Source organism: Neofelis nebulosa, chromosome 15 (assembly GCF_028018385.1).
Source record: "Neofelis nebulosa isolate mNeoNeb1 chromosome 15, mNeoNeb1.pri, whole genome shotgun sequence".
In the NCBI taxonomy this organism is placed as follows: Eukaryota; Metazoa; Chordata; class Mammalia; order Carnivora; family Felidae; genus Neofelis; species Neofelis nebulosa.
In genome coordinates this window covers 22,166,680-22,180,900 of record NC_080796.1, presented here as the reverse complement: position 1 = coordinate 22,180,900, position 14,221 = coordinate 22,166,680, and the positions used below count along the sequence as shown (strand labels likewise).

At 37.4% G+C, this 14,221-nt stretch overlaps 1 protein-coding gene across 5 annotated transcripts in view; it reads left to right on the top strand.

Annotated features, from left to right (window-relative positions):
• The window catches only part of SLC9C2 (solute carrier family 9 member C2 (putative)), an 86,721-nt gene that overhangs the window by 1,780 nt on the left and 70,720 nt on the right, over window positions 1-14,221 (top strand). For 4 of the 5 annotated variants that reach the window (XM_058700263.1, XM_058700261.1, XM_058700262.1 and 1 more), the window contains exons 3-5: window positions 2,163-2,263; window positions 4,537-4,665; window positions 9,015-9,180. In XM_058700263.1, coding sequence (XP_058556246.1) covers window positions 2,163-2,263; window positions 4,537-4,665; window positions 9,015-9,180 — 396 coding nt within the window. Of the gene's footprint in view, window positions 1-2,160; window positions 2,264-4,531; window positions 4,666-9,014; window positions 9,181-14,221 lie in introns of those variants that run through there. The other variant, XM_058700264.1, reaches the window with a different exon arrangement.

The window sequence follows — 14,221 nt, the reverse complement described above, 5'->3', positions numbered from 1 at the left end:
TTTGCTGAGCACAGCAGAATGGTAGGCAGAAGCGGAAATAGTCCCCTCATGGGGGAGACAGGCAAACAATAATTACAATACAATGTGGTTAGTTTAACTGTAAAGTTGTGGTCCAGAATCTCTGGTAACGTGGAGGAGAGCCTCATGCTGCCTGCCTTCCAGGCTTAACCTGACCAATAAATCTGGGATGAGGGGACAACGACTGGGGCAAATAAGACCCACACATACGTTTCACAATTTGCATACTTGATGTCATCACTTCTGTCCATTCTATCATGGCTTTTGAAGTGATTTTCCTTCCGGGAGGATGCCATCCACCCCACACCCTAGTGGGCAATTAGGAGAGACTTCACAAGGAAAGGCCTCTTAAATGATAATTAAGAATTCAATATGTATGGGGCGCCTGGGTGGCTCAGTCCCGTAAGTGTCCGCTTCTTGATTTCAGCTCAGGTCATGATCTCACTGGTCGTTATTTTGAGCCTCCACGCTGACAGTTCGGAGCCTGCTTGGGATTCTCTCCTTCTCTCTCTGCCCCTCCCCAACACATGCACATGCTCTCTCCCTCTCTAAAAATACATAAACTTAAAATAAATTTTTTAAAAGAATTCGATAGGTATGGTTAATGATATTCATGCAGATAAAATACCATATTAAAAAACACAGGTACTTTATTCCACAATTCAACACTAGTGATTGGAGAAAAGCTTCTAGTCCCCTTTAACATTTTTTTCTTTGGGAAAAAAGGTCAGCTGTTTTAAAATCCTTTCTTGAATTAGGAAGAGTATAAAGAAATAATGAAGCAAACATTCATAAAACCTTCTTCAATTTTACCTATCATATTCAGGGAGCAAAATTGCCTTTTCTGGGGTGAATCTTTAAAACACACACTAATGACATTGGTCTCCTGTCGTACTAAGAGGCGCTGGTGACCATGAATTTCAACAGCCCCAGATCCTTGATGATTACATAGGGACAAGTGCTCTAGCAATAAGAGGCATTACAGAAATGGTTCAAGAAACATTTCTTTAGCCCTATGCAAAAGAAGTATTCAATTAATATCTACCAACTTGGCATGACCTGTAGCTGGAAGGCAGTGAATGGGATGCCAGAATCTTGCCCTAGGCATAAATTAATTAGATTATAGTCTATATATTCCTTCTGGAGATAAGAACTGAATAATCTTGGACAGAGGAGAGAGCTTCAAGGCAAGATAATACATGTAGGCAGAGAATAACACATGTCTTCTGTTACTTGTCTGGTGAAGCCAGTTTTCTCCATAGTTAGAGCTCAGTTAAAAGTATTTCTGGGGGCGCCTGGGTGGCTCAGTCGGTTGAGCGTCCGACTTCGGCTCAGGTCACGATCTCGCGGTCCGCGAGTTCGAGCCCCGCGTCGGGCTCTGGGCTGATGGCTCAGAGCCTGGGGCTTGCTTCCGATTCTGTGTCTCCCTCTCTCTCTGCCCCTCCCCCGTTCATGCTGTGTCTCTCTCTGTCTCAAAAATAAATAAACGTTAAAAAAAAAAAGTATTTCCGGCTTTTAGGAAAACTATAGAATATATATTGCTGTAGTTTAGGATGAGTACTAATAAAAGGTGTAATAGGTTGATATGAAGTTTGGCTTTTCATAATTTCTCATCATCAGACCCACAGATAAGATACCTGTACAGTGATCATAATGGGCCACTGGGTGGGCAAATGGGAGGTTGCTGGAATTTCAGTATTTCCAAATTTACCTGTGAGAGATGCTTCATTTTGTATGTCTTAAAGAGACAGCATTTGTAACAGCTATCAATTATTTATTCATAGCGATATGATACTCAGGAAGTTTATTTATTAAAAAAATTTTTTAGTGTTTATTTTTGAGACACACACACACACACACACACACACACACACAGCATGAGCAAGGGAGGGGCAGAGAGAGAGAGAGGGAGATGAATTCGAAGCAGGCTGCAGGCTCTGAGCTGTCAGCACAGAGCCCGATGTGGGGCTCGAACTAATGAACTGCAAGATCATGACCCGAACCAAAGTTGGACACAACCGACTGAGCCACCCAGGCACCCTGACACTCGGGAAGTTTGAAATTAAGTACCTAGAGAAAGAGGATATTAAATTGTTTTGAAACTATACATTTTGTATAAATAACACATACATGTATTTCTTCAGGATTTTTGAAGACCTGTCTAAGGAATTCTGAAGTCGTTGTCTTGATAATTCTTTCTGTGTCAGGATTTATGATAGGACAACTGGCTCACAGTTTTGTTCAGGTAATGTATGTACAATAAATTAGTAAATGAAAGAACAGAAACCAAAATCAAGGTCCACTCTCAACGCTATCCCTGAATGTATGGAATTTTAAAAAAATGTGAACAGGTACTGAAAAGAATTCATCTGCCATTAAAAATTTTGAAAATGAAAAACCATACAGTATAAGAGACATATTAGAGAAGCAGAAGATAAAATGCTAGTATGGAAGTAAGGAAAATTCGACTGCATTCTTGGGTTCTTCATCGTCTGCCTTTGGAGCCTTACTCCTGTTTCCTTCCCCTCTCTGTATACTGGTTTCATCTGTGGAATAGTCTTCATTATTTTTTTTTTTTTTTACATTTATTTATTTTTGAGACAGAGAGGGACGGAGCATGAACGGGGGAGGGTCAGAGAGAGAGGGAGACACAGAATCTGAAACAGGCTCCAGGCTCTGAGCTGTCAGCCCAGAGCCCGATGCGGGGCTCGAACTCATGGACCGTGAGATCATGACCTGAGCCGAAGTCGGTCGCCCAACCGACTGAGCCACCCAGGCACCCCTGTGGAATAGTCTTCAATACCTGTGGAGCCTCTAGTTATAAAAGGCAGCTGTTACTGTCATAATGAAGCATGGTTACTCTTTTCTGACTGCCAGATTAAATGCAAAATGTGTCATGTAATATATAATGCAGATACAAGAAAAATTTTATTTATTAACTCTTGACTTCAAGTGCATAGCAGTGTGATCAGTAATGATTTGGCTCCACTCATTCTTTTATTTTTAAAAAATGGAGATGATGCTTGTACCTCTCTAGGATTGTAAAAACCTCCTGTTACTCTTCTAAACACCACCATTACTATTAACGTCTTTTGAGTGTTTGCTATGTGCCAGGGTCTCTTTTAAGTGCTTTGTGTTTATTAATTTGTTAGTAATAAGTTATAGAAATAGTAGAATTAGTAAGAAATAGTAATATTTCCTTTTTCCCAGTGAAATATGGAGCTGTTTAATTTTAAAAATTTAAGTATGGTTGACACACAGTGTTACCTTAGTTTCAGGTGTACAACGTAGTGATTCAACTTCTCTATGTGTTATGCTGTGCTCAGCTTATCATCAATTCTTGAGTTAATTCATTGGTCTTCACAGAAACCCAGTGGAAGTAGGTACTGTATCCCATTTTACAGATGAGGAAACTGAGGCACAGAGAGGTTAAGTAATGGAGATTAAACTATTAGTTGAGCCAAAAACTTTTTAGGAGGGAATATTTCCAGCTTTTCAATCATTGTTGCTATCTCTTCCATTCATCTGTGTACAACCTTCATGATTTATGCCTTATATTCACAATATGTGCTATTATCTATGTATTATTTTTCTCTACTTGACTCACTAAAGGACTTTATTATTTTTTTTAAGGCAAGAGAATTTCTTTTTATTTTTTTTTTAATGTTTATTTATTTTTGAGAGAGAGACACACAGAGCACTAGTGGGGCAGAGAAAGAGGGAGACACAGAATCTGAAGCAGTCTCCAGGCTTTGAGCTGTCAGCGTAGAGCCCATCGTGGGGCCTGAACTCACAAACTGCGAGATCACGACCTGAGCCAAAGTCAGACGCTTAACCGAATGAGCCACCAGGAGCCCCGAGCATTTCTTTTTTAATGTTTACTTTTGAGAGAGAGTGAGAGTGAGAGAGTGCGAATGAGTCGGGGAGGGACAGAGAGAGAGGGAGAGAGAGAATCCCAAGCAGGCTCTGCACAGAGCCCAATGCAGGGCTCAGTCTCATGAACTGTGAGATCAAGAGTCAGATGCTTGACCAAATGAACCACCCAGGTGTCCCTCACCGAAGGACTTTAAAATCCTAAGCAAATGTTTGTGAAATCACAAGTACTGTGCAAGGTTCTCTTTTCTGTCTCAATGCCAATTAGAATAAACATCTAACAGTCAAATAAAAAATACTTGTGAACATCTAAAATGCTCTCAGGGATCACTAGTGGCAGGGGTATCACTTTTGAAAACACTCATTGCAGTACTTACCACACGCAGTGTTTGTGTAGCCCAAACTCACACAATTCTCTGATGAACAGTGGACTGTACATATAACTCATCTGGACAGATCGTGAAACCTACAAGACCCTCAAAACTGACCTTGTAGATAATCTCTCATTAGTTGCATATTGGAATATACTAAAACTTATATTGATTGATATAGCATCACTTTCTAATACCTCAAATTACCTAATTCTAATTTCTAATACCTAAAAATGGCAGCCAGCTAATTTCATATTTATCTTTGTTAGTTTAGGTGCACGAAATTGTCTACCCTCTTCTGAAAACACCAAGCTTTTCACTTTATTGTTATTTTTCACCTATAATTATATTTATGGCTGCTTTGGATGTGGACTTTTATATACTCAAGAATATGCTTTGGCAGGTAAGAACACATCTTAAAACAAATTATGGTCAGTCTTGCTTGTTTATGTTAGCAGAAAATATGTTTTGTCTATAAAGAAGATTAATAATTCACAAATCTCACATTTTTAGTTCTACCCTCCTTCTTCTGTGGAACCACTACGTAAAGGGAATTGAAGAGAAGGGAGAAGGAATCTGTATTTGCTGAGTGACCAGTGTGATAAGGCACTGAGTAAATATTTCCATTTTATGTATCAACAAATCGTGGCTTAGAGGTCACAAACAAGGCTGATAAATGACAGAACCTGAATTCTTCATCTCCACTATATCTGTAGATTTGCCCATTTTCACTGCTAAAATTGTTTTATTTGTGGCTTTCTCTTTCTTCTTAATCATGCTTCCAGACGAGTTTATTTTTTCTTTCAAAGAATATTTTATTTTGTTTGGTTTTATTCTGTACTTTTTCTAACATCTTGAGGTAGACATTAGTTGATTGATTTTTAGGTTTCTTTTTTTTTTTTGTATTTCGTACATCTAAGGTTTAAAATTTTTCTATGACTACTCTTTTAGCTTCACCCACGTGTTTTGATTTTTAGTGTTTTCATTATCATCCCAAACCTATCTAAAATTTTTACTATACTTTTTTCTTTGACCCGTTGATTTTTTTTTCCTTCATGTGTGGAAGAATTTTACTTGTTTGTTTATTTATTTGTTATTGAAGTGTAGTTGACATACAATATTAATTTCAGTATATCACAGTGAGTTAACAATCACGTACATATGAAATGCTCACCATGATGAGTGTAGTTACCATCTGTCATTCTACAAAGTTATTACAATATTAATGACTATCTTCATTATGCTGTACTTTTATCCCTGTGACTTACTTATTTTATAACTGAAAGTTTGTACCTCTTTGGCCCCTTCGGCTATTTTGCCCACATCCTTCAGCCCTCTGGTAATCCTCTGTTTGTTCTCTGTGTTATTGAGTCTATTTCTGGTTTTTGTTTATTTATTTATTTACTTTGTTTTTTAGATTCCACACATAAATGAAATCATATGGTATTTGTCTTTTTCTGACTGACTAATTTCACTTAGTGTAATAGGTGCATCCATGTTGTTGCAAATGGCAAGATTTCATTGTTTTATGGCTGTGTCTCTATATAAATGCCACATCTTCTTTATCCAACTTATCTATCGATGGACATTTAGGTTGCCTGCATATCTTGGCTCTTATAAATAATGCTGCAGTAAGGAGGGATGCATATATCTTTTTGAATTAGTGTTTTGTTTTCTTTGGATAAATACCTAGAAGTGGGATTACTGGATCTTATGGTACTTCTAGTTTTAGTTTTTTGAGGAATCTCCATACTGTTTTCCACAGTGGCTGCACCAATTTCCATTCCTACCAACAGCACAAGAGGGTTCCCTCTTCTCTACATCCTTGTGAACACTTATCCATTTCTTGCCTTTTTGATACTTGCCATTCTGACAGGTGTGAGGTGATAGCTAATTGTGGTTTTGATCTGCATTTCCCTGGTGACTTGTTATGTTGTCTTTCATGTGTCTGTTATAAGCCATCAATATGTCTTCTTTGGAAAAAAATCTATTCAGGTCCTCTGCCCATTTTTAATTGGATTATTTGTTTTTAACCCATTAATTACTTAGAAGTTATTTTAAAATTTCCAAATATGGTCTTTTATTGTTATTTCTTTTATCACATTATGACTAGAGAATGTGTTTTGTATATCAACTCTTGTGGTTTGTGGAGATGTGCTTTGTGGCCTAGTATCTCACTTTTCCAAAATGTTCTTTGCTTTACAAGAATATACATTCTCCCATTGTTGAGTGCAGGGGTCTAAATTAGTTCAGTAGATTATTTTGTTTATTATGAAGTCTGGTTTCTATATCTTTGCCAGTGTTGTTTTTCAATTTAATATAACAAGCTTCCATTATAACTATGGATTTATCAATTTCTGCTTGCAATTCTGCTGGTTTTTACTTTATGTAAGTAGAAACTCTGTTATTAAGTGCCTACAAGTATTATTATTTTCCTAGTTAATTTTTTCCCATTATTTAGCTACCCTTTTATCCTAAATAATGCTCTTTGCCTTACATCAATTTCATCTGGTATTACTGTAGTTATACCAGCTTTCTTTTTCTTAGTATTTTCCTGATATAATTTTCCCATTCTTCCACTTATAAGATTTTGATGTCCTTATGTCTAGATTTTTTTTGATAATATATACTTAGATTTTGTTATTTTATCCATATTGAGAATCTCTGCTGTTTTACCAGGCACCCGGGTGACTCAGTCAGTTGGTGTCTGACCTTGGCTCAGGTCATGATCTCAAAGTTTGTGGGTTCAAGCTGGTGTCCGGCTTCAGAGCCTAGAGCCTGCTTTGGATTCTGTGTCTCCCACTTTCTCTGCCCCTCCCCCACTTGCACTCTGTCTCTGTCTCTCTCTCTCAATAATAAATATTTAAAAAAAATTAAAAACTAGCTTAATATTTATTGTAATTAAAAATAGATTTAGAAGGGCAAAATATTTTATTTTTTCAACGTTTTTTATTTATTTTTGGGACAGAGAGAGACAGAGCATGAACGGGGGAGGGGCAGAGAGAGAGGGAGACACAGAATCGGAAACAGGCTCCAGGCTCGAGCCATCAGCCCAGAGCCTGACGCGGGGCTCGAACTCACGGACCGCGAGATCGTGACCTGGCTGAAGTCGGACGCTTAACCGACTGCGCCACCCAGGCGCCCCTAGAAGGGCAAAATATTTTAACAGATTTGAGGCACCAAGGAAGATTGGATGGAAAACAGTGCTTGGAAATATGTTCCACACTGTTAAGCCATTGGAGAAATACAAATTAAAACCACAGTGAGGTACCACTACATACCTATTAGAATGGCAACAGCAGAAACAATAACAAGCCTGATGATAGCAAGTGCTGGTGAGAATGCATGAAAATGCAAAATGGTACAGCCGCTTTGGAGAACGGTTTGGGAGTTTCTTACCGAGTTAAACATACACTTGCCATATGACCCAGTAATTCTACTTCTGTGTATTTACTGAAGTGAAATGAAAGCTTATGTTTACACTAAAACCTCTGTGTGAATCTTTGTAGCAGCCTTTTTCATAATCTGAAAAGTCTAGAAAGACCTCAAATGTTCCTCAGCTAGTGAATGAATGAGCACATTGTGATACATCTTACCATAGAATATCACCCAGCAACGAAAAAGGAACAGAGATTTAATAGACACAACATAGAATTTCAAATGTCTTAGCCAAGAGAGAGAAACCAGACTCAAAAGGCTACCTATTGTATAATTCCATTCATAGACCTTCCTTCTAGCAAAGCCAAAAGAGTATGTTTGGAGAACAGATCATTTGTTGCCAGGCACTGGGGATAGGGAAAGAAATTAAGTACAAAGGAGGAGCCTAAGGACAATTTTTTTTTTTTTTAAGGTGATGGATCTGTTCTGTTTCTTAATTGTGGTCATGGTCACATGACTGCATGCATCTGTCAAGACACCTATAACTCCACATCAAAAGAATGAATTTCACTGCATGTGAATTAAAAATAAGTTAAAAAATCAAAAGAAATCGATTTGGGTTTATTTCTCACATGTAGTTTTGTACTTTGCATTTGCCATGCTTCACCTTTGCTTCTCCTTCAGCCTTCTCAATCAAGTTGAGTCAGTTTTCGTTATTCTTTAATTCCTTCTTCTTGTTTAAGAGTTTTACATTGTTTCTATTTCTGAGGCAGACACTGCTAATTGCCCATCTGATATGCATTCTCTCTTTCTCTCATTAACAGAAACTTACTGGATTTTGCTTGGTATAGTGGTGGGCCCAGTGTGAAATATTCTGTTTCTCAGCAAGTGGTAGCTATGTAGCCTCAGAAAATAGTGTGGCTAATGAAATGTGCACAAAAGTTTGTTGAATGAGGCTTCTAGAAAGCCCTTAATAAGAGGGCCAAATCAGCTGGCATGTGGTTTTTGCCCTTTGTTTTTACCTTTCTTTCTGCGTGGAGCCCTGCAGATCAACACCAAGGAAACCAGGAAATGTTTTACACAGAAGCAGGAAACATTTGCATTCCATTTTAAGAACATTTTGATGTTGGGAACTATTAAGCCGGAATGACAACAAGAAAGATTAGTGAATTGTTCTTGTAACAGTAAAATAGAATCTCTTTTGTTTGGAAGGGATGGTTTCTTTGAGGCAGGTAACCCTGAATACCTTTCAAAGTTATTTTTTAGAGTAACTGTACAAAATGCATAACCAAGGTCTGATTCTTACCTAAGTAAATGTAGTCGTGCCATCTTTAAATGTTAAATCTAATACTGTGTTATGAATTGGTTTCACAGGTCTTCCTAACAGGATTAATAAGCTTTGTTGTGGCATTCATCGTAATTGGATATGTAGTTCTGAGATTCAATGAAGAGTCATGGGATTTGCAATCTTGCCTACTCTTTAGCATGACCCTTGGCATTACAGATCCTATTTTTTCTGTGAATTCACTGAAAACTATTGGTATGTCAGATTTATTTCTCTCTCTTACATTTAAAAGAAATTTTTAAATATGAAATTTATTGTCAATTTACATTGAGATATGAGGATAAATTATTTTTCTTTGGATCTTGTTTTGTTTTTGTTTTTTGCACAAATTGTGCATCTGGCAAGTAGATATTTATGCTATTTTTCTTGGCGATGGGGCATTGATGGACTTGAAAGATGCAATGCAAATAAGGCAATCCAAGATCTGGGATAAATACACCAATTGTAATCTCAAAGGATTTTTTTCAAGACGAAAAGTAACCTTTCTAGAAGGTGATAAAAATTAGCATTCTTATTCCATTCCACTGAATTCTAACCCTCAAGGTAGAAACTCTGCCATACCCCCAGTGAAACTCTTCTGAGGCCTTACTGTCTGTTGTTAGAACTGCCTCCCTTTTGGACCAGCTAACGGTAAGCAGGTAGTGGAAGGGTGTGTAGTTTATTTAAAAGATCTTACTATGAGTAAGATCATAGTTTGGCAAACATGTTCAATAATAGCTTAGTCCTGGGGCACCTGGGTGGCTCAGTTGGTTAAGTATCTGACTCTTGGTTTTGGCTCAGGACCTTCTGAATCGTGAGATGGAGCCCCAGCATCGGGTTCTGCATGGACAGTGTGGAGCCTGACCCTCTCCTGCTTGCATGCTCTCTCTCTCTCTCTCTCAAAATAAATAAACTTAAAAAAAAAAAAGTAATAGCTTATTCCCAAGAGGGTTTGGGGACCTTCAGTACTTCCCCTCTTATTTGGTAAAAGATGATTTCACTTGGAAATATCCCCCTGTTGTCATGTTTTATTAACACAGCAGTAAAAAACATGAAATGGTTAGGTGCTCTGGTTTCAGTTTTTGATGAAGAAATATTTTCCTAACCAATTTTAAGGTATTGGTTATATTTAATGGAAATATATTGCCTTATGATTGGAACTGGAAACCTCCAACCAATCCGATAAGTGATATTCCCAATTTTACACCCATTTACACCTGCTATTGGGAGAACATCGATTTTTAAGGTGGGCATACCCTAAATTGTCATATTTCTCGAAGAGTCTGATCCTGTCCTCTTTTCTTTCTCTCTCTCTATTTTCTTGAGAGGGAGAGAGAGACAGAGCACGAGCAGTGGAGGGTCAGAGAGAGAGGGGGACACAGAATTCAAAGTAGGCTCCAGGCTCCAAGCTGTCAGTACAGAGCCCGACGCTGGATTTGACCTCATGAACCTTGAGATCATGACCTGAGCTGAAGCTGGACACTTAACCGACTGAGCCACCCAGGCGCTCCTTTTCTCTCTCTATTTTCTAAGTACAATCTTTTTTTCTATTTTTCCTTTACTTGTCTTTCTCTTTCAGCCATTTGTATTTCCCAATTGTTTTATTCACCTCATTTTTTCCCTGCTCCCTTTTCTGAAACTCTTGACTATAAGTGCCTATAACAAACTATAAACTTTAATTATTTACTGCAGTTTCTATATTCAATTTTTTTCCAAAAAAGAAGTATAATAGAAAGTCTTCTATTTCTTTTTTTTTAATTTTTATAATTTATTTTTATTTTTATTTTTTGCGAGAGAGAGCACACACATGCACAAATGGGGTAGGAAGAGAGAAGGAGAGAGAGAATACCAAGCAGGCTCCACGCTGTGTGTGTAGCCTGACACAGGGTTCGATCTCACAACTTTGAGATCATGATCTGAGCCAAAATCAAGAGTCAAATGCTTAATCAACTGGGCTACCCAGGTGCCCCGAAAGTCTTCTATTTTTTAAAAAGAAAAACTAGTGAGGGTATTTGGCTCTTAGTTAATATTTTCTTTATGTCATTAATGCTCAAGGTGGTGCATGGGTTTTGGATCCAATAACAATTTTTCCTAATAAGACAAATTTGACTCATTTTTTTTTGGGGGGGGGAATAAATATCACTCTTGCTTATTTATGGTTTTTGCAGAGTCACCATATAGGCAATATATGTGAATTAGATAAATGGTTCTTTCTTCAAAACAGTTTACTTCTAATTGTCATAGTAATTTTTTAAGGAAAAATATTTTCTGCCATATGCCTAAAATTATCGTAATATACAAAACTAGTTCCTACAATGCAAATAGTGCTTCTTTTGACGTGATACCCTTGGGTACTGTAAATCCTGCACAGTCTGGGTGGCCTGACCTGCTGGAAAAAGTAGTGGATATTCATTCACATGCAAGTGAAAAGGAACTTGTCTGTTCATTATCTGTTTGAAAAGAATGCATTGGGCTCAAACAATTTTTACTTTGAAACAAATCTGGAAATTTACAACACAGGACACAAAAGATATTGTAAAGGATGCAGAGAAAAGGGAACATTTTTGTCCTGTTAGTGGGAATGCAAACTGGTGCAGCCACTGTGGAAAACAGTATGGAGTTTTCTCAAAAAGTTAAAAATAGAACCACCCTACAATGCAGCAATTCCATTACTTGGTATTTATCCAAAGGATATAAAAATACTGATTTGAAAGGGCACATGCACCCTGTGTTTATAGCAGCATTATCAACAATAGCCAAATTATGCAAAGAACCCAAATGTCCATCAACTAGGTAAAGATGTAAGATATAGATATCATGGAACATTACTCAGCCACCAGAAAGAATCTTTCCATTTGCAACAATGTGGATGGAGCTAGACTGTATTATGCTAAGTGAAATAAGTCAGTCAGAGAAAGACAAATACCATGTGATTTTACTCATGTGGAATTTAAGAAACAAAATGGATGAACATAGGGGAAAGAACATAGAGGGAGGCAACCCATAAGAGACTCTTAACCGTAGAGAACAAACTGAGGGTTGCTGGAGCGGAGGTGGGTGGGGGGAAGAGCCAAATTGGGGATGGGTATTAAGGAGGGCATTTGTTGGGATGAACGCTGGGTGTTATATACAAGTGATGAATTGCTAAATTCTAGAAACTAATATACACTATATGTTAACTAAAATTTAAATAAAAACATGAAATATTTTTTAAAAACCCAAAAAGCAAATCTGAAATAGGACCTTGTAAAGGAATAAAACACAAAGTTTTGGTATGATCTCAATTGAGTAAAAAGTTTATACGCTTAGGAAAAGACTTCAACATTAAAGTTGTATCTGAGCTGTGAAACTGTTAGGTGGCTTTTGTTTTATTCTTTCCTTTTTCACATTTTTCAGTGAATTAGTGAATATAAGTTCTACATTATGAGGGAGTAATTCTTGTGGTATTTTGCCATTAAACACAACTACAAGGCAAATTCAATGCTTCATACTTCAGACCTTGCATTTTACTTGTTCCAGGTTGGGTCCCTGAATTTGAGGGAAGGATAAAAGGATTTCATGAGCAGCTAAATCAAATGTGCTAATAATCTCTAAATCTGTTTTGCCAGCATTTTTTTGTGGCTTCTGTCACAGTCAAAGCTAGCAACAAGTAGTAAACTGAATATTGGTTAGCAACCCTCTTGGGAGCTTCCCAGATGCAGTTTGAAACTGAACCCCATATGCAGAGGGGAGGGAGAGACTGAAGAAAGAGGCAGGTTGGTAGGTTTTTATAAGCAGAAGAAACTTACATACAAGGCTTGTCTTGGGTAGCAACAAGATGAAAGCATCCCTGCCCCTGCACTCCACATCTTAAAATGTATGTATTGGCCTCAACAGAGTCCAGTCATGTACGCTGTGCGGGGGTTCTGAACACCCATCACTATCTCAAGGTCATGTCCTTGGATCAGCCTCTGGGAGCAGGAAAGGCAAGTGGAGCTCACATTCCACTTGCTGAGGAGGGGCTGAGGAGCCTCTAATCACCCAGGTCCAAGTCAGCAGGTCAACTGCCAGTCATATCTTCGTTCCCCAACAACGAGAGGATTATAACTTATCTTGCCATTTGCTTTCTTTATTGGCTACAATAATGAAGCAAGAAGAACAGAAATAAACAGCCTGAATACATTGATCCACAGGCAGACACGGACTAATTAGAAATTCTGTATAATCCTGTATATCCTATCATTCAGGAGACTTTGGGAAAGATGGATAGAATCTGAATATTCTGATGTTTCATATCCTCAGATCAAACACTGGAAAGCAGAGATTTTCTTTCTTTCAAACTACATATAGTATTCTAGAAATAATAATAATAAAAAAAATAATAATAATACCCCAGCTATATATATTTAATTATTATGTGTTTCAAAAACACCAAAAGAAAAAAATTAGAATTTTAATCAGATCCAGTTCTGTTTGGATTTTTTAAAAAAGTGTCACTGTGATCATTTTGAATTTGATGCAATGGGATTATATTAAACAGATGCTTTTAGAAAATATGTAGTTTTGCAATCCTTTCTATATCAATTTTTAATTATATTAGGATGCATAATGTACTATTGTGTGTCATATGTTCTTAAATTTGAGGGTTATGCCAGCTCCACAAACTCATCAGGGACACTGGGTCTCTCTGTTTATATATTCCTGTGGATATGGGGAAGGAAAACTCTTGAAGGAGCAGAGGGAACAACCCCTTTCATGTTTGTCACAGCCAGAGTGGAAAAACTTCATAATTCATGGGACATCAAGTAGAGGCCTTAGTAGCAGGGAAATTTTCCTTTAAACTAAAGGCTGCTCTGGTACTCTGTAGCAAAGCCTAAAAGCAAGTTATAAAAGGTTAAGCTATTTCCAAGTAATAACTGCTCTAGAACAAAAAATATTTATAGGAATACAAAAATATACAGCACCTAATAAGGTAAAATATACACTTCTGTCATGTGTAATAAAAAATTAGCAGGCATGCAAAGGAGCAGGAAAATATGAGTCATAAAAAGTACAAAATAATAAGTAGAAACAGATGCAGTAATGAGGCAGATGGTAGAATTACTAGATACAAACATTAAAGCAGTTATTGTAACTCTATTCTGTAGATTCAAAAAATTAGAGGAAGGATTAAGGCTGGGGTAAAACTTACTCCTGTCATCTTGTGAAAGCCCATTGTTAAATAATCACAAACTTTGCAAGCCAGTTGTTAAACCATCAATAACTTCAAACTGGCTAT